At 33.6% G+C, this 24,923-nt stretch overlaps 2 protein-coding genes across 3 annotated transcripts; both read left to right on the forward strand.

Moving 5' to 3' along the window:
• Positions 1-6,174: 6,174 nt before the first annotated feature.
• LOC101265651 (oligouridylate-binding protein 1B) lies at positions 6,175-11,695 on the forward strand. Of its 2 annotated transcripts, none has more exons than XM_004241826.4 (12): positions 6,175-6,497; positions 8,916-8,977; positions 9,179-9,281; positions 9,408-9,484; positions 9,556-9,617; positions 9,738-9,825; positions 10,005-10,080; positions 10,164-10,194; positions 10,380-10,499; positions 10,712-10,797; positions 10,966-11,142; positions 11,220-11,695. In XM_004241826.4, the coding sequence occupies exons 1-12, from the start codon at positions 6,393-6,395 to the stop codon at positions 11,484-11,486; spliced, it is 1,254 nt and encodes a 417-aa protein (XP_004241874.1). In that variant the 5' UTR covers positions 6,175-6,392; the 3' UTR covers positions 11,487-11,695. The 2 variants fall into 2 exon arrangements, with proteins under 2 accessions (XP_004241874.1, XP_010322821.1); XM_010324519.3 differs by having other exon boundaries at positions 6,224-6,497; positions 10,715-10,797.
• Positions 11,696-12,501: 806 nt separating this feature from the next.
• On the forward strand, positions 12,502-23,722 carry LOC101257868 (protein PHYTOCHROME-DEPENDENT LATE-FLOWERING). The gene is made up of 12 exons (XM_004241800.5): positions 12,502-13,097; positions 14,317-14,359; positions 14,498-14,562; positions 14,641-14,727; positions 15,926-16,006; positions 16,867-17,028; positions 17,103-17,201; positions 17,275-18,650; positions 19,956-20,185; positions 20,270-20,418; positions 21,499-21,537; positions 21,628-23,722. Exons 1-12 carry the CDS (start codon positions 12,933-12,935, stop codon positions 23,188-23,190), a joined length of 4,059 nt encoding a protein of 1,352 aa, XP_004241848.1. The 5' UTR covers positions 12,502-12,932; the 3' UTR covers positions 23,191-23,722.
• The last annotated feature ends 1,201 nt before the right edge of the window (positions 23,723-24,923 follow it).

Here is a 24,923-nt window from a genome sequence, read left to right on the forward strand (position 1 = left end):
ATCTTATCAAATAAATAAAAATTTATAAAATCGTATAATAAATTATTATAAAGGTATTTGTTCTCCACTTAAGTAATTATTTGATCTAACTTTAATATAATAAAAAAAATTGAACATAAATTATAATGTACTACTCTTTAATATAATCCTTTCACATAGTACGAATAATTTTCTCACATTAAACTTGCATCTCTCGATCATGTGACAATTAAAAAAGTCACAATCATTCAAAAATATATCAATCACTTAATGCGAAAAAAAAGTTTATTTTAAATATATATATATATATATGATCATTAAAAAGGGGATCAATACTTTAAAGTTACTATATATATGGTTTGAATTTTATCAAACATTCCTGAAGCAACAATGTTTTATGTTAATTTTTATTATTTAGTTAACTTACATAAGTGTTCTACGATAAATTATTTTGTAGAATAAGGGGAAAAGTTTTCTTTTGATTGGTTGAGTAACTTAGCGTAAAGTTAGAGGAAAAAATAATCAATCCATTCAACTAACTATTAAAGATGTGGATCTTTGAACTTTATAAATCTATCAATAATAAAAAAAATTTAAATCGATGATTGCGATACAAATTAGAATAACGAAAAGAGAATAAAAAAAAAGCAAAATAAAAAATAAAAATAAATCTAACAGTAATTATTTTTTACCTTAAGATAACTTTTCATTGGAAGGAGAAAAAAATGAGTAGACCCAATAATTTTTAAAAAAAGATATATCTTCACATTTTTTTGAATTAAAATTTACGAATTTTATTTTCTTTTGTTACTCGAAAAATAAGAGCATATTCAAAAAATAAACAAAAATCTTAACTTGCATTTGTTATTTTATCCTTTTGATTGCTCCTTTCTTAGAATTTAAAATATTTTAATTATTCTTTTCTTAATTTGAAAAAGTAACAAATTTCAATCTAATAGTTGTCAACTACTATTTTTTGTTTTGGTGATATTTAATGGTCATTAAATTTTTTTCTCTGCTCTAATTTTTATAAATAAATAGATAAATTTTCAGAATATATGAAAAAAATAAAGCAAAAATTAAAAAATAATTTTCAATCTTGAAATGTATTTGATGATAACACTGGGCATCATGGTATTATCTTGCTTCTTCTACTCCACATAGGCAGGTTTAATTATTTTTCCTTAATAATACAAAAAAAATGGCTTTTTAGGTGAGCTTTTCTGAGTTTTGATAGATCAATTACAATATAAATTGATTAATTTATTTAACTACATAAACTAAATAGTAACAATATAATTTGAAAACTTATAATAAAATTTATACATGTGAAATAAACAAATTCTAGTGATAATTTTGTGTATGATTTTTCTTCACTGACGTTTAAAGTGCATTGATGCAGTTACATGTATTTTTTATGGTTGTTTGAGAAATTTGTATCAGATAAATTGCTCGGAACATATAATGATTACATCATGATTTATCAAAATGCATAAATTATTCATGGCATGTAATAATTTCTCTGAGACGTAACTATTTACAAGTTACTTATGGTATGTAATCATTACATTCTGATACTTCACAAATTACTCGTATTATATAATAATTACATGATATTACATTATAATTCACATATTATTTAACTTATACCGTCATTATTACTTTTAGGTATATCATATTAATATTTCAAATTCAATTTAACATTGTAGGTAGATTAGCTTTAAAACACGTGCATTGCACGTGTATCGCACGTTAAATATAGTATAAACACTTTACAAGTTTAAGAATTGAACTAAATATTTTAGTCTAAATAATAATATAAATATAAAATTAAATTTAAAAAGTCTAATAGAGAGCAAGAAAAAAAGAAGCAGCAAAAATAGTAATAATAATAATTAATCAAGATAAAAGAATAAAAATTTGAGCCTGTTGAACCTCTCAATTTATATACAATAAAAGTAGTTAAAACAATTGCTTATTGTACCTTATTATAAAAGTCACTTTACTTTAAAAAGTCACTATCCTTAAAAAGTTACAATCCTTCCATTCGAAAAAAATAATTTATTTTAATGAAATATATATAAGTAAGGAGATATGCCAAAAGGGGAATCGGAAAATTCAAAAGAGAATCGATAATTTTAAGTTAATATTTGCGTCATTTGAATTTTATCATATGTTCCTGAATTGACAACAGTTTAAGTTAATTTTAATTATTTAATCAACTTATATATGTATATATATTTTACGCTTAATTTTTTTCTATAAGAAGAAAACATTTTTTTTTAATTGGTGAATAACATAAAACAGGAATAAATTATATTTCAATTCATCAAAAGTAATTTTTGAAGATTTAGATATTTGAATTTTATAAATTCATAATTTTTTTAAAAATGTGGCTGATGGAGGCTATCCAAATTAGGATAACAGAAAAAGATTAAAAAAACAAAATAAAAACAAATTTAGCTATTATTATTATTGACCTTGAGATAACTTTTCATTTGAAGTAGACTTAAAAAACTGAGTAGGCCTGACTATTATTTGCCTAAAAAAAATCTTCATATTTGTTTGAATTAAATTTTTCCCTCTTAATATCAAGGAGTTATTTTTTCCCTTTGTAACTCAAAAAAAAAAAGCATATTTCAAAAAGAAATAAAAATTTTAACATACATTTGTTATTTTTTTTAATTCCAAATTTTATTTAACATTTTATGCAGATTAGTTTTCAAATACCTGCATTGCACATTTATTCCATGTTATATAATATAAATATTTTAAAAGTTCATGAATTTAAACTAAATATTTTTACTGAATAAATTTATAAATAGAAAATTAGATTTCAATTAAAAATTTCTAATATAATGAAAACACAAATAAAAAAAATCAAGAAGAAAAAATATTCAATAATAATAATAATAGTAATTAGAAAAAGAAAAAGAAAAATCACGATAAAAAGATAAAACATTGTGCTCAATGAACTCCTCGATTTATGTTCAATAAATGATACTATGAATAATAATTTATTGTGTCTTATCAAAAAAGATACGACCCATCAAGAAATTAAAAATTATAATTCTTTTATTTGAAAAAGTTTTTTCTTTTAATATAAAATAAATAACTGATGATAAGTTTATAATAGTTTTTCAAATTGCGAGGTGATTTTAATAACTTTCTTAATATGTCAGTTTACTTTCATTATGTTTTTGCTTATTTTATATGAAAATGGATTTAGCATCTAAAAAAAAGATGCATCTTATAAAATAAATAAAAAATCTTGACATACATTTGTTATTTTATCCTCATGACAGATCCTATTTTGAATTTAAAATATTTTATTTTTTCCTCAATATGAATTTACTCGCACAGGAAAAGATCTCAATAGGCCTAGGGCGGGGGGCAAGCTCCACTACAGGGTCGGGGGAAGAAATAGGCGTGGGGAAGAGTCTGCAACAAAATCAATTGAATAGACACAGAAGTCCGATAAGTCTATCGATTCAAGCAAGTTCGACTAGTTTATGAAAAATAAATTTCAATTTACTTTAATAGGTATGTCATCAAATTTTTATTTTTTTTTTGTTTTTGGTGATATTTAATGATAATTCAATTTCTTTCTTTACTTTAATTTGTCAAGACAATACACAGTATTAAAAATGTATGACAAAATAAAGAAGGTAATAATATACATTATGTACATATTTTATAAACTAGTTTAAATGTTATTTCTATATAATTTTTTTTGCGGGCTAATTTAAATTTTAAAAAATGAGCTAACAATATATTTTAGGATTTAAAATTGTTATTTATTACATGCAAATATTTAGTATTTGATATATTGTTATAAGATAATGATTGTAACTCATCACGATGTTTAGATTACATCAGCCTTTTCAACATGTTCAAATGAATATTGAGCGTTTTTTTTTTTTAATTTTTTATAAAATTATTTAATGAAGAGAAGAGTGTCATGTATACATTCTAAAATATATTTTAAAATACCACGTTATATATATAGTAAGAGATACACATTCGAATATACATATTGTAAATTTTAAAGACTAAACAAACTTATTTTTTGGATAAATATTTTGTGAAGAATCGATGCCAATTTTAGATATGCATACAAATGATTTTAAAAAATACATAGTGTTTAACATATAGATTGTGTAAGCCAATTTTTGATACATATACCTATTTTAGAAAAGATATACGATAATAAATTCCTTTAATACTCGATAATTTAGTAATCTAAATAAACAAGTATTGATTTATGTATATCAAAATACATCAAATTATTTTTAACGCGTATCATACAAAGTATTACTATCACATATAAAAAGATTATCTGACGTTGAATTCTAGTCCTTATTATTATGTTACTAATAATATTAAGTATGCCTAATATAACACTATTTAGGGTAACGAAAATGATATTTTGATGTACGTAATTTAGGAGAAACAATATAATTTTATGAGCTAGATAAAAGATTTACAACACATCTATTTTTGCTAAATACATTTTTGATTAAAAATTATGTAGGACTTGTGCATACATGTTAATTCGTAGTGCAACAAGATGTTTACAAATCCTGAATTTCTAGTAATATTTTTACTAAATGACTAAAGAAAATGAGAAATAAAAAAAGAGATGCAAGGGAGAATTAATAACAATAACATATCTAGTAAAATCTTATAATTAAAATATACGCAAATTTTATCATTACCTCGTAAATATAAAAATATATATATATATATATATATATATATTATAAATAAAGGATGAATACAACTTTATAATAACATTCAATACTTTAATCTTAAAATGAAATTTGAATAAGACAAAAAGAAGATAGTATTTTCAATAGATGTAAGAAATTATAATTTGTAAGAATAATGTTGGCGATTAATATGAGTTGTGATGCAATGGTAGAACTGCTTTACTATCAATTGAACAGAGGTCTTAGATTCAAGCTATAACATAGAAAAATATTGTTAAGAACACTCTACCGCATGTTATGCGAATTTAATAAGAGTTTCAATAGATACACTAGATTAAAAATAAAAAAAAAAAATTCACAAATACTAAACCCAACTAAAAAAATATAATTATTATAGATCGAATAACAACTGATAAACATAAAAATCAATATTTTAATGGTATTCATTATATTCCTCCAGATTCCACTATCAAAATACATATATACTTCTAAAACATTTGACAAAAAATCATAAAATGTAATAAGAGTGGCTTAAAATAATTGATGACTTAAAATTAAATTTCTTATAAAGAAACTTCTGATGAAATATATATATATATATATATATTTATTTGTAGCTCATTCTTAAATTTTTTCCCAATATGAAATCATGAAAAACATATGAATTATAAGTTTATATAAATACTTACTTATAGTTAATTCTTTTTACTTATTCTGACACATTGCGTTAAAATTGTAAAATAAAATTATTTTAAATAGAAAAAGCTGAAATATGCGGAGAAAAAATAACTCAAAAATAAATAAGAATAACGTATTAACAACTTATCATTATTTGATCATTCATTTAAAAAAAATTCAATAAACTTTTTAAATTATAGATATTTATAGTAATTATATGTTATCATTTATACGTAAGAATAACATAAATTAGGTATTTGATATTTTTGGGGTCGAAAGCAACAACTTCAATAGTATGACTCTGGAGCTGTCCTTAAATATTACATTAGTTTTAGTAAACTAAAATGTAGTCTTTCTTAACTATTAAAGGCATTACGAAAAGATAATTTTATAATTTAATTTTTTATAGGCGAATTGATACTTTTTTAAAAATTTCTTTAATTTTTTATGAAAATATATTGATTGATTGAATTAAGGCGTAGTCCCATATAAATAAAATGATCAATAACTATGCACATATCGACGTCTTGATTAACTACTTTGAGTATTGAGTCATCTATTCGTAAATTCTCTTATACTAATTATTTCAATAATTTTTTTAAAAATTAATTATACAAAAAAAATAAAAATTATTCCAACAAAATGAAAAAAAAGTAGAAGTTGGTTGATAAAATATGATAGAAATTGCATTTTGATAGTCTATTCAATTATAAGCATATAATTTTAATATAAGATTTTGATTAATCTTTGAATAAGTCCCTCTCTTTTGATTATATACATTCATTTCATTTTATATATTGGTTCTAAACGGGTCGGTTCTAACCCGTTTACCTTCTTCTATAAATGTCACCATCATCACCCGGTAAAATCCTCTTCTTTTTTTCTTTATTTTTTTTTTGGTTTTTCCCTTTGTTCGAGGACCTTCTTTTTCTATTTGCTTAGAGAACCCTACCACCGCGTTCGAAGGGCTGGTGAGTATCTCCTTCTTCGTTTATCAATCGATTGAATCGATCTTTGAAGAAAATGCAGAATCAGAGGCTGAAGCAGCAACAACAGCAAGCTTTGATGCAACAAGCGCTTCTTCAACAACAGTCTCTCTATCATCCTGGCCTCTTAGCTCCTCCTCAGGTTCGTCTCCTGCTTTTTTTTTTTTGGGTAGTTTATTCAATTTTGTGGTGGTATGAGTGTATTTTGTTGAGTGATTTATATTTATTTGGGAATCGCGGTGGATATTCGCGATTTTTAGGTTTTGGTTTATATTGTGTTTGATTTATCTGGAAATATTGGGCATGAAGATACTGCTTTTCTAGTGTTAATTTGTTTGTACTACTAGTCGGTTTCGAGATGAATGCATTTGTTTGGCAACATTTTAATTCCAATTTTACACCTGACATGATATTTTGGAACTTTTGACATTTCTGAATATATGATTTAAAAGTTTATCTTTTTTTTTTGTTTTTTTTAACTCTGTGCTGAGTTTTAATAGGGCAAACAAAATTGGAACAGAGAGAGTGTGTTTTTCTCAGAATTGTTTCGACTCGAAGTTGATCTTTTTTTTTTTTTTACCTCTTGGACTTGCTGTGCTGTTTGGTAGAAATGTTGTGTTTGGATGTGTATTGGTGGGTTTGGCTGATAAGTGTTGTGTTTATTTAGTTCATTTCTTGGTTGGATATGAGGCTTCTCATGATGTGAATCATACTCTTTCTGATACGGGCTTAAGCTTATTGACCCACTTTGATTATCTCAAGAGAAAAATTTAATGATAATAATAAATAAGGGGGCTGGCAGAGTATAAATCTGGTCTTTATTGATTTTTAAGAGTTCCTTAAGGCATTTATGTTGGTTCTGGTTACTCTTATCTGTATCTCTAAGATTTTGGTTGGATGCTTAATTGCTTATATTCTTTCCAAGTGTGGAACATGTTATGCTATAAGTTCGAACTTGGCTTTTTGGAAGCATCTATTTGTGCGTCCTTCACTGCAGCACCTCAATTTCTGTGACCTACTTAAATTTCTCTTTACAGTGTGTATAGAATGAATGAAAATGTTCTCACGATGATACTTCACATTGAGAGATTACTTTCTGAAAGATTATTTTCTGAATCATTTTTCTATGTTTCATTGAGTATAAAAATAGGAGATATATAGTAATCATACAAGGTGGAGGATCGCTGTTGAAGGTAGACTTTGGTTATGTTCTTAAGTATTAAAGATTGATAAAATAATATTTTGATTGTTGGTTGAAGTGACATGGAGTACGAGCCAAGTTATGTGGAAAAGACTAAATGTAACCAAATAACAATCTACAAATCCATCTTTAGTTTTCACTATAACTAGATTTGATGAGTTTCATGTGATATATGGTCCGAAATGCAATATTCTTAATTTTAAGAGACTCGTTCTTTGAAGAGGAGACTCTCCTTCAAGGGAGCCAGATAGTTAAAGGCTTGTTCTTTTGTAATCTTGCTGATTATGCTTGACCAAGTGATCTATGACTGGGTCAATTTAGAAAGTCTCAAACACGGCAAGCCTAGATGAAATGCGAAGAAAGATTTGGCTTTGACTCAAAGAAAAAGGACCGTCTCAGCTCAATCTTAAAACCTACTGAGATAAGATAAGTGACTGAGGGAGAACTAGACCTATTCTTAGGGGGTGATGAGGGCGGTGTGAGGAAGTGAAAAAGAATTATACTTGAAACTGGGAGAGCTGTGGAAACTCTATATAGTTTGTATATTCATGGTTGTGGCACAGAAAAAGACCATTTATTAAAACCATTAGGAACTTCAAATCTTGGAGACGTGGTCTATTCATGAAGTGGTACCTTATCGAGGTGTTGGATTTGAAGTTTTTATGGAGTCCCATATTGTTGGAGTCTACCCATTGTCCATAATGTCTCAAAGTGATAGAGTAACAATGTTTCATTTAGAGATTTGAATGATGGTTATTCCCTCGGTATCAAAATAGCTGCAGACCTTATATATTGCTTAGGTTTACTTTCTCTCTTTTGGCTTGCTAGTGATGTGTATGGTACTAAGTAAACAGCTCTTTTGAGAGAAAACCTGATTATTCAATGGGTTCCTCCTTGTGGGAATCAATTATCTTCAATTTTGTCATGAGTTTGTTGTAAATTGGTCCTTTGAAGTGGAACTTTATCTGCTGTATATCTTATCCCCGTTGCAAAATGAAGCAACAAAAAATAGGAGGGAGAGGGAAAGAAAGAAGTAGGAAAAAGATTTCTAGATACTTATTCGAACTGTAGTGGGATACCATGTTGCTGCTATCATCTATAAAACTGTATTTAAGCTCTGACAGTGCTTCTTCTATGGTCTGTTCTTTTCACTTCTACATCCTTGTTATTTTCTAGCTTTTGTGTGTTGGGTGGGGAGGGAGCTTTATCTTTTTCTTTGTGATTCATGAAATTCTTCCTGTTCTGCATATATAATCTGTGAGTATGCTTGGATTTTTTACTTTTGTTTGTTCTTATCACCTTACCACTTATGTGTATTCTTATCACCTTAGACACTCATATACATTTGGTTCGATGCAGATTGAGCCAATACCTAGTGGGAATCTGCCTCCTGGGTTTGATCCAACCACCTGCCGCAGTGTGTGAGTGTCCTTTTGGGGCCAGTCTATTTTCTTTCTCTTCCTGCTTGTTTGTGTTGACATTTTTGAATTTTATGCATTTAACTTAGCTTTAATTTGTTATGATTTGATTATTGGAGAAGGTTCTTATAGCTTCATGTATTTTTTTTTCCTTTGTTTTCTTTTTTTAAATCTTTTAGTTTCTTTATTTCTGAGAAAATGCAGGTTTGTTGGGAATATTCACCCGCAAGTGACTGAACCTCTTCTTCAGGAAGTTTTCTCTAGTACTGGTCTGGTGGAAGGATGTAAGCTGATAAGGAAGGAAAAGGTTAATTTTCTTCTCTCCTTGCTTAATTTGTATGAATTCTCGGCGACTAGGACTTCCTCCTTTCTTCTCTTTAAGTATTGTATTCTCTCTTTGACGCTGTCATTTACAAGTCTTTCTGTCATGCAGTCATCTTATGGTTTCATCCACTACTATGATCGTAGATCAGCTGCACTTGCTATAGTCACTCTTAATGGAAGGCATCTGTAAGTAAATTTAAGAGCTCTCTATTTCAAACTTGGCCTTGGTTTAACTGTGACTCTTTCTCCGTTTACAGGTTTGGGCAGCCTATTAAAGTTAATTGGGCATTTGCCAGTGGACAGAGGGAGGACACTTCAAGTAAGTTTCAGTGTCTATCTATCAATGTTTAATCCTCAATTAACTTTGCACTTCGCCCTTTATTTTTTCTTGGTGCTAGTTTGTGAATCTGTGTGAAGAGTGTTTTTCTGCTCTTTGCAGGTCACTTTAATATATTTGTTGGTGATCTGAGCCCTGAAGTTACTGATGCAATGCTATTTGCTTGCTTCTCTGTTTACCCTGGTTGCTCGTAAGTGTCATCCTCCTATTTTGAATCCACCCTAAGAAATGTCAGTTGAATATCACCTAATGATTGTATCATGCCTTCAATGCATTTACTTCAGAATGTTTAAAATGCATCCACGAGGGAAAAGTGATAGGGTTGGTGATGCTTAAATACAATGGCTAATTATCCCTTTTTAATGACAGTGATGCAAGGGTAATGTGGGATCAAAAGACTGGGCGTTCTAGAGGTTTTGGTTTTGTTTCTTTCCGTAACCAACAGGTAATTTTTTGGTATGTAGCTTCACGTTTTCTTTTTTCATCCCCTCTTTGATATTGTAATAAATTCTTTTTTTCTTTTTGCAGGATGCTCAAAGTGCCATCAATGATTTAACAGGTAGAGAGCATTTGAGCAGTTTTTGTACACATTTCACTTTGTTCAATGTGTATGTTGTAGACCGTTCTTATACAGTAGGAAGCTATAAGATTTGATTTAATCATTAAACCTTAAGTTCAAATATTAAATTGCTTCTAATCTGAATGGCTGAATGTGCACATTTTATTTCTCCTTTGTTTTTGAAGGCAAATGGCTTGGTAGTAGGCAGATACGTTGCAACTGGGCTACCAAAGGTGCTAACTCGAATGATGACAAACAGAGTTCTGATGCCAAAAGTGTTGTGGAATTAACAAATGGTTCATCAGGTATGTAATTCTTTAATGAATCCTTGGCCAGTGCTTTAATTGGTAAAGAAGTTTATGCAAGACAACTTTAAGCACTGTGTATCAAAACTAGCTGGATTCAGTACATGTACTTCAGTTCGTTGTGTACTCAATCAATGTTGTTCTTGCCTCCTTTGTACATGGTCAATATCATAAACTAAATTCCCTGTTTATTTGCCTTTTTGGTATTGTAGAAGATGGTAAAGAGGCAGCGAATAGTGATGCTCCTGAAAATAACCCACAGTACACCACTGTTTATGTGGGCAATATTGCTCCTGAGGTGAGGATATCTCTTACCATTGTTTAGTTTCCATCTTTCCTCCATTAAGATGTCAACGTTGTAACTTTTTTAGGTTGAAAATAACCATGCTACCTTGGCATATTCTCTTTTAGTCTCCTTCTTGGCCTTTGGCAAGGACTTTTCCCTTACAAGCCTTTATTATTTCAGGTAACACAGATTGATCTCCATCGCTACTTTCATGCCCTTGGTGCAGGAGTGATAGAGGAAATTCGAATTCAGCGTGATAAAGGATTTGGTTTTGTAAGATACAATACTCATGCTGAGGCAGCTTTAGCGATTCAAATGGGAAATACCCACTCAGTTCTCGGTGGAAGGCAGATTAAGGTTCATTTTTGTGCTTGATAGTCTTTTTACCTCTAGTTGTGTTTGATAGCTAACTGCTCTAATTTGTGTACTTACAGTGTTCGTGGGGCAACAAGCCAACTCCACCTGGAACAACCTCGAACCCACTTCCTCCACCAGCTCCCACACCATTAGGTATTTCGGCCACTGACCTTTTGGCTTATGAGAGACAGCTAGCTATGAGCAAGATGGGTGGTGTCCCGGGCCTCATGGGTCAATATCCTTTGAAGCAAGGATCGATGGGGATGGCCTCTGGAGCAAGCCAAGCTATATATGATGGCGGTTTCCAGAATGTTGCTGCACAACAGCTCATGTATTATCAGTGATGTGGCTCTGGGGTTGTCGTTGCCTTTCTACCTAGTTTACCTTTAATAACGCTTGTTTTTTTCTTTTCATGTTCTCTTTTTTTTTTGTTCTTAATATTTAGGCATCATGCCTAGTTAGATGTGAGTGCCACGTGTATCAATACGTATAATGTATGCTTTGTGTCCCAGTTTATTAGTAGGAATGAGGGAATACTACGAGGTTTGCTCCATTATTGTTGTTCATACATGCTTTGATGTTGTGACAGATCTATAACATTTTCTTCTTCTCTAGCAGGCAACGTGTTCGGGTACAGTATAAACTTGAGAGGTTGCTACTGCATCCATACAAGTTTGCTTCTCAACGATTGAGTTTGTTTTAGTAACGACGTATTTGAATTTGCATTTGCTTGTTTGCTTCTTAACCATCAAGGTTTCTGCAGTACCGTATTTGAATTTGCTTCTGCTTGTAGTTTGTGTGGAATTTTATGTATTAAGGCCATGTATAATAATAAGAGAGCAAAAATAAAATAAAATGGAGGAACATATATCTATTCAACTGAAAATCAACAAGAAATATTATATTTGGTTATTAGAGTGTAAAAAGATTAAAAACTGATTTATATTAGGCAATACGAAAAACAAATCGGTCGATGAGAATTCCCAGTATCCCTTTCTTTTTTTAGTTCCGATCAGGTTCCCACTGCAAATCTCTATTTTTCTATTTACTGTTTCTTTTTTTTGGGTGCTATATTAGATAATTAGGTAAAACATTTATTACTAATTACAATATAATTAATAGCTCATTTTCGTTCCCTTAGATAAAATTATTATATTTAGTAATTTAGCGTAAATAACTTACCATGAAAATTTTTCTCAAATTCTACCTTTTAATTGCATGATTTGCTTTTCAATGGTATGATATTTATTTTTATCTTTAGTTAATTTATATGGAAAAATTATATAAATATAATCTTATTTTATCATAATTTCTAAAATTTTCTATTATTTAAAAAAACACAAAATTTTCCTTTTGGATACCTCCCTATTTCCTCTCGGATAAAATTCGTTTCCTTTGCCCATTCGGATACATTTCTTCCATTAAGTATTTGCAATTCTTGAGCTATATATCCGTAGATTTTCTGATGTATCTATCATATATATTTTTATAATTTAAAAAAGAATAAAGATAAAGTAATTATAATTTTAAGAGACTTGTGTAGTTTTTACTATTTATATTTCGTGGAACATAAGCAGGTTTTCGGGTCAATACCATGTCGATAGAGAATTGGATCACGAACGGGTCCAGTTGGGCTTCCACTTTTTATGTATTTATTTACTGAAACAAAACATAAACGTCCAGAGTCAAAATTTCTCCTCTCTGTGCTCTGCTTAATTATGCCCCATACACAGATACTACTTCACTAAGTCTCCGGCACCGGATCAACGCTGCTGTAGAATTTTCCGGCAATGGGGGTTTCGTTTAAGGTTTCCAAAACCGGTGCAAGGTTTCGGCCCAAACCAGTACATCCCGACATCGAAGAACATGACGACGTCGCTCTTCGAGCTAACAAAGAAAGGAATTCAGTTCTTCCACAAAATAAATCCAATTCCGCATCGACTGGAAGGCTCACGGTAATTTGATTGTTCACATGTTCTGTAATTAGATTTGATTTTCAATTTCTTCATTTTTTTGGTGGTCATTATGCTAAATTCGTAAATTTTCGCTTTTGTAAGATGAGTTTAATTTGATTCGACTTCTTTGCACATTTCACTCCCAATGTTTGCTGCTTTTACTGTTGCTCTAGCACGCCCTAAGTGCAAAAGGACAAGTTTCTGAGTTGCACTTGAGCGGCCATTTTCGATTTCTATCCTTTTCCTTATGATCTAACCCTAAACTATTTATTTCCTTGTAAAACCATGAATGAATTTATAATTATGTGAAGTTTTTCTGGCTGACTAACTTTGAGGAGTAAAATATTGAAGGGATAATTGGTTCTTTGGATTGCAATAAGTGGATAATTATAAGGTGAATCAAGGGTGTTGATTAGTGGTCAATGAAGTGGATTGATAATTCGTGGAACATGTCGGACTGCGCACAAGCATGTCCTGACACCAGGATTGTCAAATAATAATAATAGTATGTTGATTGTTATACAATGAACACTAATACAAAAATTGTAATGCACATATTGTAATACCAAAGTCATGATTAGTTATGTTCTGATATTGCTAATATGTGATGGAAATAATACAGACTATCAGAGAAGTTATGCAAGTATTGATTTTTACACGTTTTAATTTTTATCTTGGAACTCCACACTGAATTGATACTACAGAATTGCATCAATGGTGCAGCCGAAACCAATGTTGTATTAATAATGCACAATTTTGTGTCTGGATTCTTATAAGCAATCAGATGATCTCAAAGAGTACACTTAGAATATCCTAAACTTCATCTTTTGTAAATGAGGTTGAATTTGCTGGAAACTTCCCTGCCTACACACATTTGATTTGTACGCGAGACTGAAAGAATCCTGAACAGTATGAATGAACGTGCAGTAAAGGTAAATAGAACTTCTAGCTCATAAAATTCAATAAAGAAAGGACATAAATGAAGCCAAACTTTTAGCAAGATCAAGTTGGACATCTAAAATGTGGTGACGTGAGCGATCCAAGTTGTCAGCTAATGTTCACTGCCTCAAATAGTTAATCCATCATGCATAGTTACTTGACTCATGTGCTATTAATCTTACTAGCATATCATGAAAAAGTATGCCTTATAAATTGTGTTTCTTTTGAAGAATTACTCAAAATTTTAACTTCACTTATAACATCCTCCTGTCTCCCATAGGGTGCGGTTGTTCATGGAAGCAAGGATGTTACCACAGTACCTGGTAAGTGAAGATATTGTAAAGGACTTCCATTTATATGAGGAGGACAAATGACTCGTTCTCTCTCCCACTTATTTTACCCTTTTCTTAAATGTCAAGAGTTGTGCATTTTTCAGTATTCTTATTTTGCTAATTGAGCAGATAATGAAGTTTCCTTCACATTGTGCCTTTTCCTGGATGGATATTCTATTGGGAAGCCCTCTGAGGTTTGTTGTTAATCATCTCATATGCACTATATAATAGTTGCAGGTTTTGGGGTGATAATTTTATGTTTTCCTCTTCAGATGCAGAATGAATATGGGCATCAAGCCTCTGAAAATGTTCCGAAATTATTGCATCCATATGATAGAGCATCTGAAACTCTCTTTTCAGTAAGTGTACTGAGCTTTATTTTTCATCTTTTCCTTATCTCTCTCTATCTCTGGGTGTGTGGATCACCTGTTGCTTTGTTCCTGAACTCTTTTTGTAACAAATTTATAGCAAAAGAAGGCAGTGTAAAATATCTGTACCAATGGGAATCAGCCACATTATCCATCAAGTTTTTACAACTATCTATTCCAAAAGAATTCTCTCGTTACAACAAATATATGAATGACACTTCGATATTTCCTAATTTACACTCACAAGTCACAATGCAATTTCCTATTCAATCCAAATATGTCCAAACTGCATACATTGGTTACCTTCAGCTCGACATCTCAGTCCTTGGTAGCACCTAGAGAAAAGCCCGAGGTTAACATCTGTGATGTAAGGCTACTGTGTCCCAGTAGGTTGTGCCCTCACCATTGTCATTACAAGCAATTTCAACGCACGATAATTTGCTTAGTCTTCCTTAGATTATCCGCCATCAAGGTCACAACCTGCATTGCACCTACCAAGTGAAAAAAGCTGCTCTGAGGTGCAGTGGTGGTACCCAAATGTACTCATCACCTCGCTCTTCTCCTTGCCTTCTGTTAATTCCTTGTATTTAGTGCCTGGCTCGCCATATCCTCTTGTCTTCCTAACATTAACAGCTTGTAAAATACATTTATTTTTCAGGTTGTTCTTAGTCATAGGTCTTGAGCTGCTAGCAAATAGTAGTATATTTTCGTGAACGTCTAGTGTGATTGAGAAACAGAAACATGATGCTCAGTTTTAAGTTGAACTCATCTGTCCGTGCTTTTTATAAGGATTTATCTGTCTTTTTTTAAAACAAAAGAAAAAATTAAAAGAAGGATTTATCTGTCTATATACTCTTACGGTGTGGTTTTTTTCATTTGATAGTAATTAGCTTTTATAATAACAAGTCCTGTTAATATTAATTGGACTGGAGGAGTGAAAGCCCCACTTGATTGTGGGAATGCTTACAGTTTCCGATGCCGAAGCCATTCCACTCTTTACTGTTTCCTTTTCCAGGATGGACTTGGCTTCAGTATTCCTGAAGGAATTTAAGTTAATGGTTATGTAGATGATAACCAGCTTATGCAAAGTTTGTTTGATTATATTGTTCTACTATCTTATCTTTTCTTTGTATATTTGTCCTGTTACCTTTCTCAAAATAAATTTCTTTGTATATTTATGCAACTGGAGGCAATTGAGTCTGGACATCTGCCAGGCGATATTTTGGAGGATATACCTTGCAAATATGTTGACGGAACTCTAGTCTGCGAGGTAAGGTTTCTTGTCCAGAAGAGCAATTATAACTCCTTAAGATTTATAATATCATGGGTTGTACTTTCTTCAATTTGTATTCACCATCTTATGAATAGAGAATTGTTGTTTGTTTGTCGTGTGCTAAGAGATGCTAATAGACCCCGCTTCTTCTTGAGAAACACGAGCTCCCTCTGTCACAAAATGCGGAGTTGGAGTGCAATAGTTAAAGCATCTAATATTCGCTTTGGACTTTGGATTAGAAAATCGATCTTCCAATTGTCTTTCAATTTAGCTTTTTACTCTTGTATTTTTCTAATCTGTTTTGGATACGCTTTTGTCAAGCCAGTGGTGTTATCGGAAACAACAAGGTCTGCGTACACCCCACCCTCATCATATCCCATTTATGGGGTCATACTGGGCATTATGTTCATGTAGTAAAGTTACAGATTTGGTAAACATGCAAGTAAAATATATCATAAATCCGTGTTTTATAATTAAAATATTGAGGTACGTTAACCTATAAAAATAAAAATAAAAATAATAATTTAGGTTCGTTAGAATGGATCACTGTAAAAGGAAAAAAAATGTTAAATTCCCCAATACTTGTAGTGTCATGTAGACAGGAGAGAGGGAATAAGATTATGAGTTCGGAACATCCAATTTTGCGCCTCTACTTAATGGAAGAGATCAAAACAACAAATGGACTTTTAACAGGATGTCTGTCACTCAGCTGTCATTGACTTTATTCTTCTTCTTGCGAAATTTTCTACCTTCTACATTTCTTTGTTCTCTTTCTGAAATTACTGTCACCATTCCTTCCCCTATTACATAAACATAGAATTATGATAGTGTTTTATTACTTAAAATTACTATTGCAGGTGCGAGATTATCGGAAGTGCTTCCCTGAAGTTGGACAAAATGCGCCTTCAACCACTGGTTGTCCCATTATTAACAGAGTATGTCTAAAAATGTCTCTTGAAAATGTGGTGAAGGACATTCCATTGATTTCAGATAGTGCTTGGACATACGGTGATATGATGGTTAGTAAGATCAACCCCTCTTAGTGGCATTCAAATGGTTTTGTATTTTAATGAATTATTCTTTTATACTGTAGGAAGTCGAATCCCGGATATTAAGAGCCCTACAACCACAACTCTGCTTAGACCCCGCCCCAAAGTTAGAAAGCCTCTGCAACAACAAAGCTTCCTCAAAGGTAGTGTGCTTTATTCATCTTCATGTGGTAGAAGGAGCTCATGTATTTAAACTGTTCTATATTTTGTTTACAGTTGACATTGGGTATAGGCAATCTAAGGAGGAAAAGACTGAGGCAGCTTCCAGATGTGATTGTCATGTCTAATGATAAGATCCATGGAAAAAATATTTGCATAGATAGAGTGCCAGAAAGTTCAAGGTCAGGAGATACTGGACAGCTTCTGCCGCAGCCTGCTCATGAGAATCTGAACCGACAAAATAATGGACCAACCAATATGTTGGCACTAAGAAGTAACAGTTTTGGGTCTGAGACCTCTATTCCAGCATCGCCTTCGGTATCTCAGCAACCAAAGTATCCAATGGGGGTTGTGAGTCCAAGAATCATGCAGGACCATAGGTCAGGAGTTTTAAATGCATCAGTAGCTTCTCCTGCTGCGCCAGAAATGATGCTTTCATATGCGGATGCGATGAGCTCTGGTGCTGCTTCTTTACATGGTAAGAGAGAGAATCATGATGGCCAAGCATCTTCCCTGTCCAATTTAAACAAGAGGGCAAGGTTTACACATATGAGTGCTGATTCCAATCAACAGCAACTTATAGGAGGACAAATAGATGGCTCTCATGCTCCAGATTTGCACTGGAAAAATTCCTTATTACAGCAACATTCAGTTCCCAGGGGAATTCCATATGCTAATACAAACATGCAAAAGTATCCTCAACAAATTTTTGAAGGGGGTCTGAACCAGGAAGCTGGAACAATGCCATTCACAGGACAGCAAGGAATAAAGTATAACTTAAAGGAAGAGCCTGCTGAGATAGAGAGATTGGACAAATTAGAGCCAGGAAGGACTAAAAATGAGATGCAGATGGTGGAATCGGATATGAACCTTATGGAATCCCAGCAGGCCCGACTAAAGCAGAGAATGACGCAGCAGTTTACGCGGTCTGGTTTTCCTCAGACACCCTGGAATGGCCTTGGTCAGCCTCTTGAAAACAATCTTCGGAAAGAAGACCCATTCCAGAACAGGAAAATAGTGCAAAGTCCTCGTGTATCTGCAGGAGGCTTGCCTCAATCTCCTTTATCCTCTAAGTCTGGAGAGTTTTCTAATGGTTCTGTAGGAGCTCAATACGGTGCAGCTGTGACTAGTGGACTTATACAATCAATGAAGGAGAAGCAAGGATCCACATCTGTTGCTCCAGCTGGTGGAACAACTTCTATGACTTCTAGCGCCAATGATTCCATGCAGCGGCAACACCAGGCTCAAATTGCTGCAAGGCGGAGATCCAATTCTGTTCCTAAGACCCCCATGATGAGCGGAGTTGGTTCTCCTGCCAGTGTCAGTACCATGAGTCTTCCAATAAATGCAAGCAGTCCTCCCGTAGGATCTACACACTCAGCTGACCAAATCATACTTGAAAGGTTCTCCAAAATTGAAATGCTGACAACTAGGTATGTTTATTGCACATTATTTTGACCATCTTCAAATAAGCTATTATTTTGAATGAGCACAAGTTTATTCTGTCAAATAGAGCACTTAAATTATGTCATCTTGGTCAAAGGATGTACCCCACATGCATATGTTACCTTTTGATAACTGGTTCATTTAAAATAGTCTTTTGTGGTTGTATTGCGTCGTTATAAAGGAGCTTACGGGTTCAGTATCTGTGGTCTAGAAGTGCCAGACTGTAACAATGGGCCAGACTATAACAATAGAAGCTGTCTTATGTGGGACAACCAATGTTTTGAGGAAGATAATTGAGACCAAATTAAGTGAATGCTTAAGCTCGTTGCCAGGTTTGTTGCAAATTATGCAAAATCCCATTATATAAATGCACAAAGATGACAAGAGCTCAAAAAGAGAGAGAGAGAGAGTCCTTTTCTAGTTCTATGAAAAATAGGGACTAGACAATGTTGACATGGAATGGAAGGATAAGTGTATCTTCTTCATCAAAAAATAGGGGGATAAGTGTATCTTCTTCATCAAAAAATGGAGGGATAAGTGTATCTTTGTTCCTGGTCTCTGTTTTGTCTTCTCTGTCATTCCTATAGTAATGATCATATTTTTCTCTTTTTGGTGATAAAATTGATCACACTCTTAAGCTATTTCATTTTTACAGCTTAAGTCGTGGGTTTGGTTTCTTCATTTCTTTTATCTTGCACCCTTAAATTTTAGCTAAACCCAGTATCTGCTCTTTTCTCCTGTAGCCCAGAAATCATGTCTGAAATGTATCTCAAAATGCATCCAATGCTGACGTCTGAGTTGATATCTTATTACTTAATGGGTATGAATAAGAAAACGGTCCATTATTGTGCAGGAAATTACACCCAAATGACCTTGGAAATGGGCGGTCCTGAACTTTTGACCCCCACTTGCCCCATGGGCAAACCTTCATGGTTAAAAGTCAAAACTTGTTAAACATGAAGTCTTGACCATGAGGCAAACAAGGTTAAGAGTTCACGACCACCCACCTCCAAGCCCATTCTTGTAAATCATCTACTATTGTGCATAATAGGGTTCTGGTTGGAGTGATGAGTTACAATTTCACATTTCATCCGTCATCCACTATATATAAATAATGGTTCTTTTACTCCCCCATGCTTGTTCAAGTGATATCATGTGATCTTTACTTCAGATGTAATTTATATCATCTTGCTATTTTAACTGGGGATTTTTTCTCAAGCACTGTTCTTAAAGCCTGACAATACTCTTATATAAAAATCCTCAAAAGCTCACGTCAACCATCTGAGTTTCAGGTTTCAACTTTATCCCAAAAAGAGCAAGGTTGAGGAATTTTCTAGCAGGAAGCCAAATGTCTTTCCTACTCAGCAGCTGCATGTTCATCTTTCTACTAATGATTCAAACAATGAGAATGTCAAAGATGAATCCTGCAAAATGTCATTGTCAAAATCATTAGTAGGTGGCAGTACAAATGTTTGCAAAAGAAGAGTCTTGGATTTTCTGCAGACAGAGCGAGTTCTTCAAGGTCTGTCCATTATTAAGGCACTCTCAGTCTGTATCATATGTTATTTTCTAACCGATCCTTTGACTGCTTGATGTTATCTACTAGGAAATGGTTATTCATGTGTTCCTAAGGCGCGGACTAGAATGGTCTTGTCAGAAAAGCCAAATGACGGTACTGTATCAATGCTTATTGGAGAAATAGAAGAGGTCGAATACACAAATGTTGAGGAGCACCTCCCAACGCTGCCGAATACTGTGAGTGTTGTGCATAATTTTTGTTTGTATGAACCAGACTCGACCAACTTCCTTCTTTTGGTGTCCACTCATCTTAATCAAGTAGGATGAGATTCTGAAGCCAGATATTCTGAGCTGAATTTTTAATTTAAAAGCTATATGGGAACACCCTTAAAAGTAAAGTGGAAGAATGATAAGCATTCCATAACTCCTGGATCTAGGTTTCGATATGGTGGAGCTTTGAAATCCATTTCTGCTAGCATGTGCCAATCTTAATGGTGCAAATGTGTACAATACTCATTCGAACTCATTAAAATGGCTTGAACCTATTTAAGGCTAGCAGTTGAATATTTTCATCAAACCAGCACTGAGATGGTAAACTAGCATTTACATCCAAAAAGCAAGAGTGCAGTCCTGTTTAGTTGTGCAGGAACTTATAGAATCTATACTCGTTTAGTTTTGCAGGAACTAATAAAATCTATCATTGTTTCAGCATCATTGGCATATTTAAATTTACACCAAAAAGAAAGTGAAATATACAGTCAGTTGGATATGGTAATCCTTTTAGCTTAATTAAATTAAAAGAAGTCATATTGAGATAGATCTTATTGTTGTTCAAGCTATCTTTCTATAGCAGTTACATCGAGTAGAAAATCCTGTTCAATTTTGAGTTTATCTATGGTGTATAACCTTCTCATAAGGTGAGTTATCCTGACATTTACGTAACAAGTCTTAGGATCAGTCGATCAAATATGCGATGATAATCGCCTTTGATATTAATCTATTAATGTCTTTGGTGATGCTTGCCTCAGATAAATTCTAGATTTCAAACATTTAATCAAATCTCTCAAATCTAAGTCTTAGTAAAGTGAGTAACAGAAATAACTAGATAAAATTTTCGAGTTACTTAAGCGACATTAATTTGTTATATGATAAGCTGTATCTGAAACATGGAATATCGGAGGAGACCTCGTGGTAGCTGTTATAAGAGGCATTTTATTTTCATTTGTGTCAACCATTCTAAATTGGGATGTCAGTGAAAGAAACTTACAATGATCTTACGGATTTCTGTTTCTTATGTCTGAATTTTTCTTGTGACAGCACTTTGCAGACTTGCTTGCTGCACAGTTTTGTTCACTGGTAAGTTGATTGCGTAAAATCTAAAGCACAAAGGACCAATATTGCTTTAGCAACTTGTCCTTATTTTTCCGTGCACCAATGTGTTTGCAGATGGCACGTGAAGGATTCCTTGTGGAAGATCATGTCCAACCTAGACCAATTAGCATGAATCGTGCTTCAAGTAGTCAAACTAACATGCCAGGAATGCCACCAAATGGGTCAGTAGCTGATCTGCAGCAATACTCCGAAGGGGTCTCTGGTCAGTTGTCTAATGAGCTTGCAAGGCCCTCTAACGGTATTAATTCATCAATAAATTCACCCCAGAACATGCAAGGCCAGAGAGTACTGCCTTCCGGGAATGCTCAAGCATTACAGATCTCTCAAGGACTCCTGACTGGGGTTTCAATGCCTTCTAGAGCTCAACAATCTGATCCTTTGTCCCCTCTGCAGCAGCAGCAGCAACAACAGCAGCAGCAGAATCAACATCCTCTGATACAACAGCAACATCCACAGTTACAAAGATCCCAACTAATGCTTGCTTCAAATCCACTTGCTCACCTAAATACAGTTGGCCAGAATTCAATGCAGTTGGGTAATCAAATGGCTAATAAACCATCGGCAGTGCAACTTCAGCTATTACAGCAGCAGCAGCAGCAGCAGCAACAACAACAACCACAACAGTTGCAGTCGCAACAATCCCAGTCGCAGCATCCACAGATGCAGAGAAAAATGATGATGAGCCTTAATAATGTAGGTATGGGGAACATTAGCAATAACATCGCGGCGCTTGGTGGCCTTAGTAATGTTATGGGCATGGGAGGTGTAAGAGGAGTTGGTGGACCTGGAATTTCAGCTCCAATGGGAGCCATCGCTGGCATGGGCAATATATCTCAAAACACAATAAATATAAGCCAGGCTTCTAATATTAGTAACGCAATCAGCCAGCAACTTCGTAGTGGTGCACTCACTCCACAACAAGCTGTTTTCATGCAAACCAAACTGAGAATGGCAGCACAGAACCGAACAAATATTTTGGGGAGCCAACAGTCAAGCTTAGGTGGTATTACAGGAAATAGACAAATGCATCCAGGCTCTACCGGTCTTTCAATCTTGGGTTCCCTCAACCGAGGTAATATCAATCCAATGCAGCGACCAGGAATGGGTCCAATGGGTCCGCCAAAGCTAATGGCTGGTATGAATCTTTACATGAATCAGCAGCAACAACAGCAACAACAACAGCAGCAGCAGCAGCAGCAACAACAACAGATACAGTTACAGCAGCAACAAATGCAACAGCAACAAATGCAGCAGCAGCAGCAATTGCAGCAACAGCAGCAAGAGACAGCTTCGCCTTTACAGGCTGTAGTTTCACCTCCTCCAGTGGGCTCACCTTCAAATCTGGCAATCCCACAACAAATGAACCAAAATTCCCAGCAGCCACAGCAACAACAACAGCAACATCAACAGGCCAGCCCACAGCAGATGAGCCAACGAACTCCACTCAGCCCACAGCTGAGTTCAGGGGCTATCCATCCTATGAGTACTGGTAATCCAGAAGCATGCCCAGCAAGCCCTCAGTTGAGTTCACAAACCTTGGGGTCAGTAGGTAGTATAACCAATTCTCCAATGGAACTACAAGGTGTGAACAAGAGTAATTCCATTAATAATGCCTAATTGAGATGTAAGCTTCAGCTCCTTTGAAACTGTAGGGGCAATTGCTATATCATCCCTGCCATGTCTATGAATACATCTGGTCAGGTTACTGTGAAGATGAAACAAAATGGTGCCTCTGGCCAGTGCTGGTTGAACGGATGTCTTTGTAGGTTGTGGAACATGGATTGTCTGGTTTGATGGAATCCCAAAAAGGAAACCAGAGAGGGCTTTGAGACGTGCAAATTATACACATGCTCTAATATTGATCTGTGATTTCTGGTAGAGCCACTATTATTCTAGGTTTATTCATATGTTTTGGGTTATTCTATATGAGACGGATAATTGAAATTGTCTGAATCTGTCGTGATTAATCATACTGTTGTTCAATATGATCCTTGGTAGCAGATTGTAGTTCATATCATAACCAGTGATCTATAAGGATATAACTCCAGTCTTGTATGAAGGCAATGTCATAGTTGTAATCTGTTGGTTGATAAACGTGTAAATGATTACAATGTTTATGTGTATACAGTTTCTTATTTTCCTGGTAAAAGGATTATAGTTGGACCAGAGTCTAATCGTTTTGACATACTTCCAGATTAAAGAAACTCTTATGTCTCTGGTTGTATCGAATATGTCAACTGCAAAGTATGGTGTAACTGAGTACTCGGATCGGTAGTGCTTGTGCAGGGCATTATGTCGAAATTCGAATCGTGCCATTCTTTATTTGGAGCCCGAGGGCGTACTTTGTGGTAATATGCTCACTGTGATAGATTGCGAATCATGTAGGAAATGTAAATCATACTAGGCAGGCATCATGCAACGAGCTCGTGGCTGAGTAGCGGATGAAGGCTGGAATTGATCCCTTCCAACAGCTCAACGATGCCCCTGCAGGCAGAGATGAATTTAGAATTGTAAGGGGCGGCTCTGCCCAAAAGGCAGTCACTTTAGGCATATTTTCTTTAAAAAAATTTATGAGGACCTTCGTAATGAGTTGGACAATAATTACGTATAGTAGAACCCTTTTTTGAAGGCATATTCTTGCATTTACGAGCTAAAAATTAAGAATTACGCTACATTCTTGATTTTTGTGTGTATTAGCCCATGGATCTGGCGCCTTGGAGCACTCAAAAATTTATACTAAAAAAACTTGATTAGCACCTCTGTAATGAGTTTAGGAAGCATTATGTATAGTCGTGCCATTTATATGACATAATTTTTGCATTTACGAGCCAAATTTTAGGAATTACGCAACTTTCTTATTTTTTCGTGTGTATTAGCCCATGAATCTGTTGCCTTGGAACACCCAATATTTTTTTTCTGAAATTTTTTTATGAGGATCTCTGTATTGAGTTGGGAAACATTACGTATAGTCGCACTATTTTAAGATATATTTTTGTATTTACGAGTCAACTTTTAAAAATTATGCAACTTTCTTATTTTTTCGGGTGATTTAACCCATACATCTGGCTCCTTGGAGCATCCATCTTTTTTTTTTTAAAAAAAAAGAACATTATGAGGACCTCCGTAATGAGTTAGAGAAATAGTACGTATAGTCACACCATTTAAGGCATATTTTCGCATTGGCGAGCAAACTGTAAGGAATTATGCAACTTTCTTGATTTAAGTGGGTATTAGCCCATGAATTTAGCGTCTTGGAGCACCCAAAAGTTTATAAGAACCTATATAATAAGTTTAGGAAGCATTACGTATAGTCACACTATTTTCAAGCATAGTTTTGCATTCACGAACCA

This window comes from Solanum lycopersicum, chromosome 6 (assembly GCF_036512215.1).
Source record: "Solanum lycopersicum chromosome 6, SLM_r2.1".
NCBI classification, from domain to species: domain Eukaryota; kingdom Viridiplantae; phylum Streptophyta; class Magnoliopsida; order Solanales; family Solanaceae; genus Solanum; species Solanum lycopersicum.

Bases quoted from the DNA above. Each gene is read 5' to 3' on its own strand.
- LOC101265651 (XM_004241826.4), top strand. From the start codon at position 6,393: ATGCAGAATCAGAGGCTGAAGCAGCAACAACAGCAAGCTTTGATGCAA. The intron at 6,498-8,915 runs GTTCGTCTCCTG...GGTTCGATGCAG, and splicing joins GCCTCTTAGCTCCTCCTCAG to ATTGAGCCAATACCTAGTGG. The intron at 9,618-9,737 runs GTAAGTTTCAGT...TGCTCTTTGCAG, and splicing joins ACAGAGGGAGGACACTTCAA to GTCACTTTAATATATTTGTT.
- LOC101257868 (XM_004241800.5), top strand. From the start codon at position 12,933: ATGGGGGTTTCGTTTAAGGTTTCCAAAACCGGTGCAAGGTTTCGGCCC. The intron at 14,360-14,497 runs GTAAGTGAAGAT...CTAATTGAGCAG, and splicing joins GGATGTTACCACAGTACCTG to ATAATGAAGTTTCCTTCACA. The intron at 18,651-19,955 runs GTATGTTTATTG...TCTGAGTTTCAG, and splicing joins ATTGAAATGCTGACAACTAG to GTTTCAACTTTATCCCAAAA.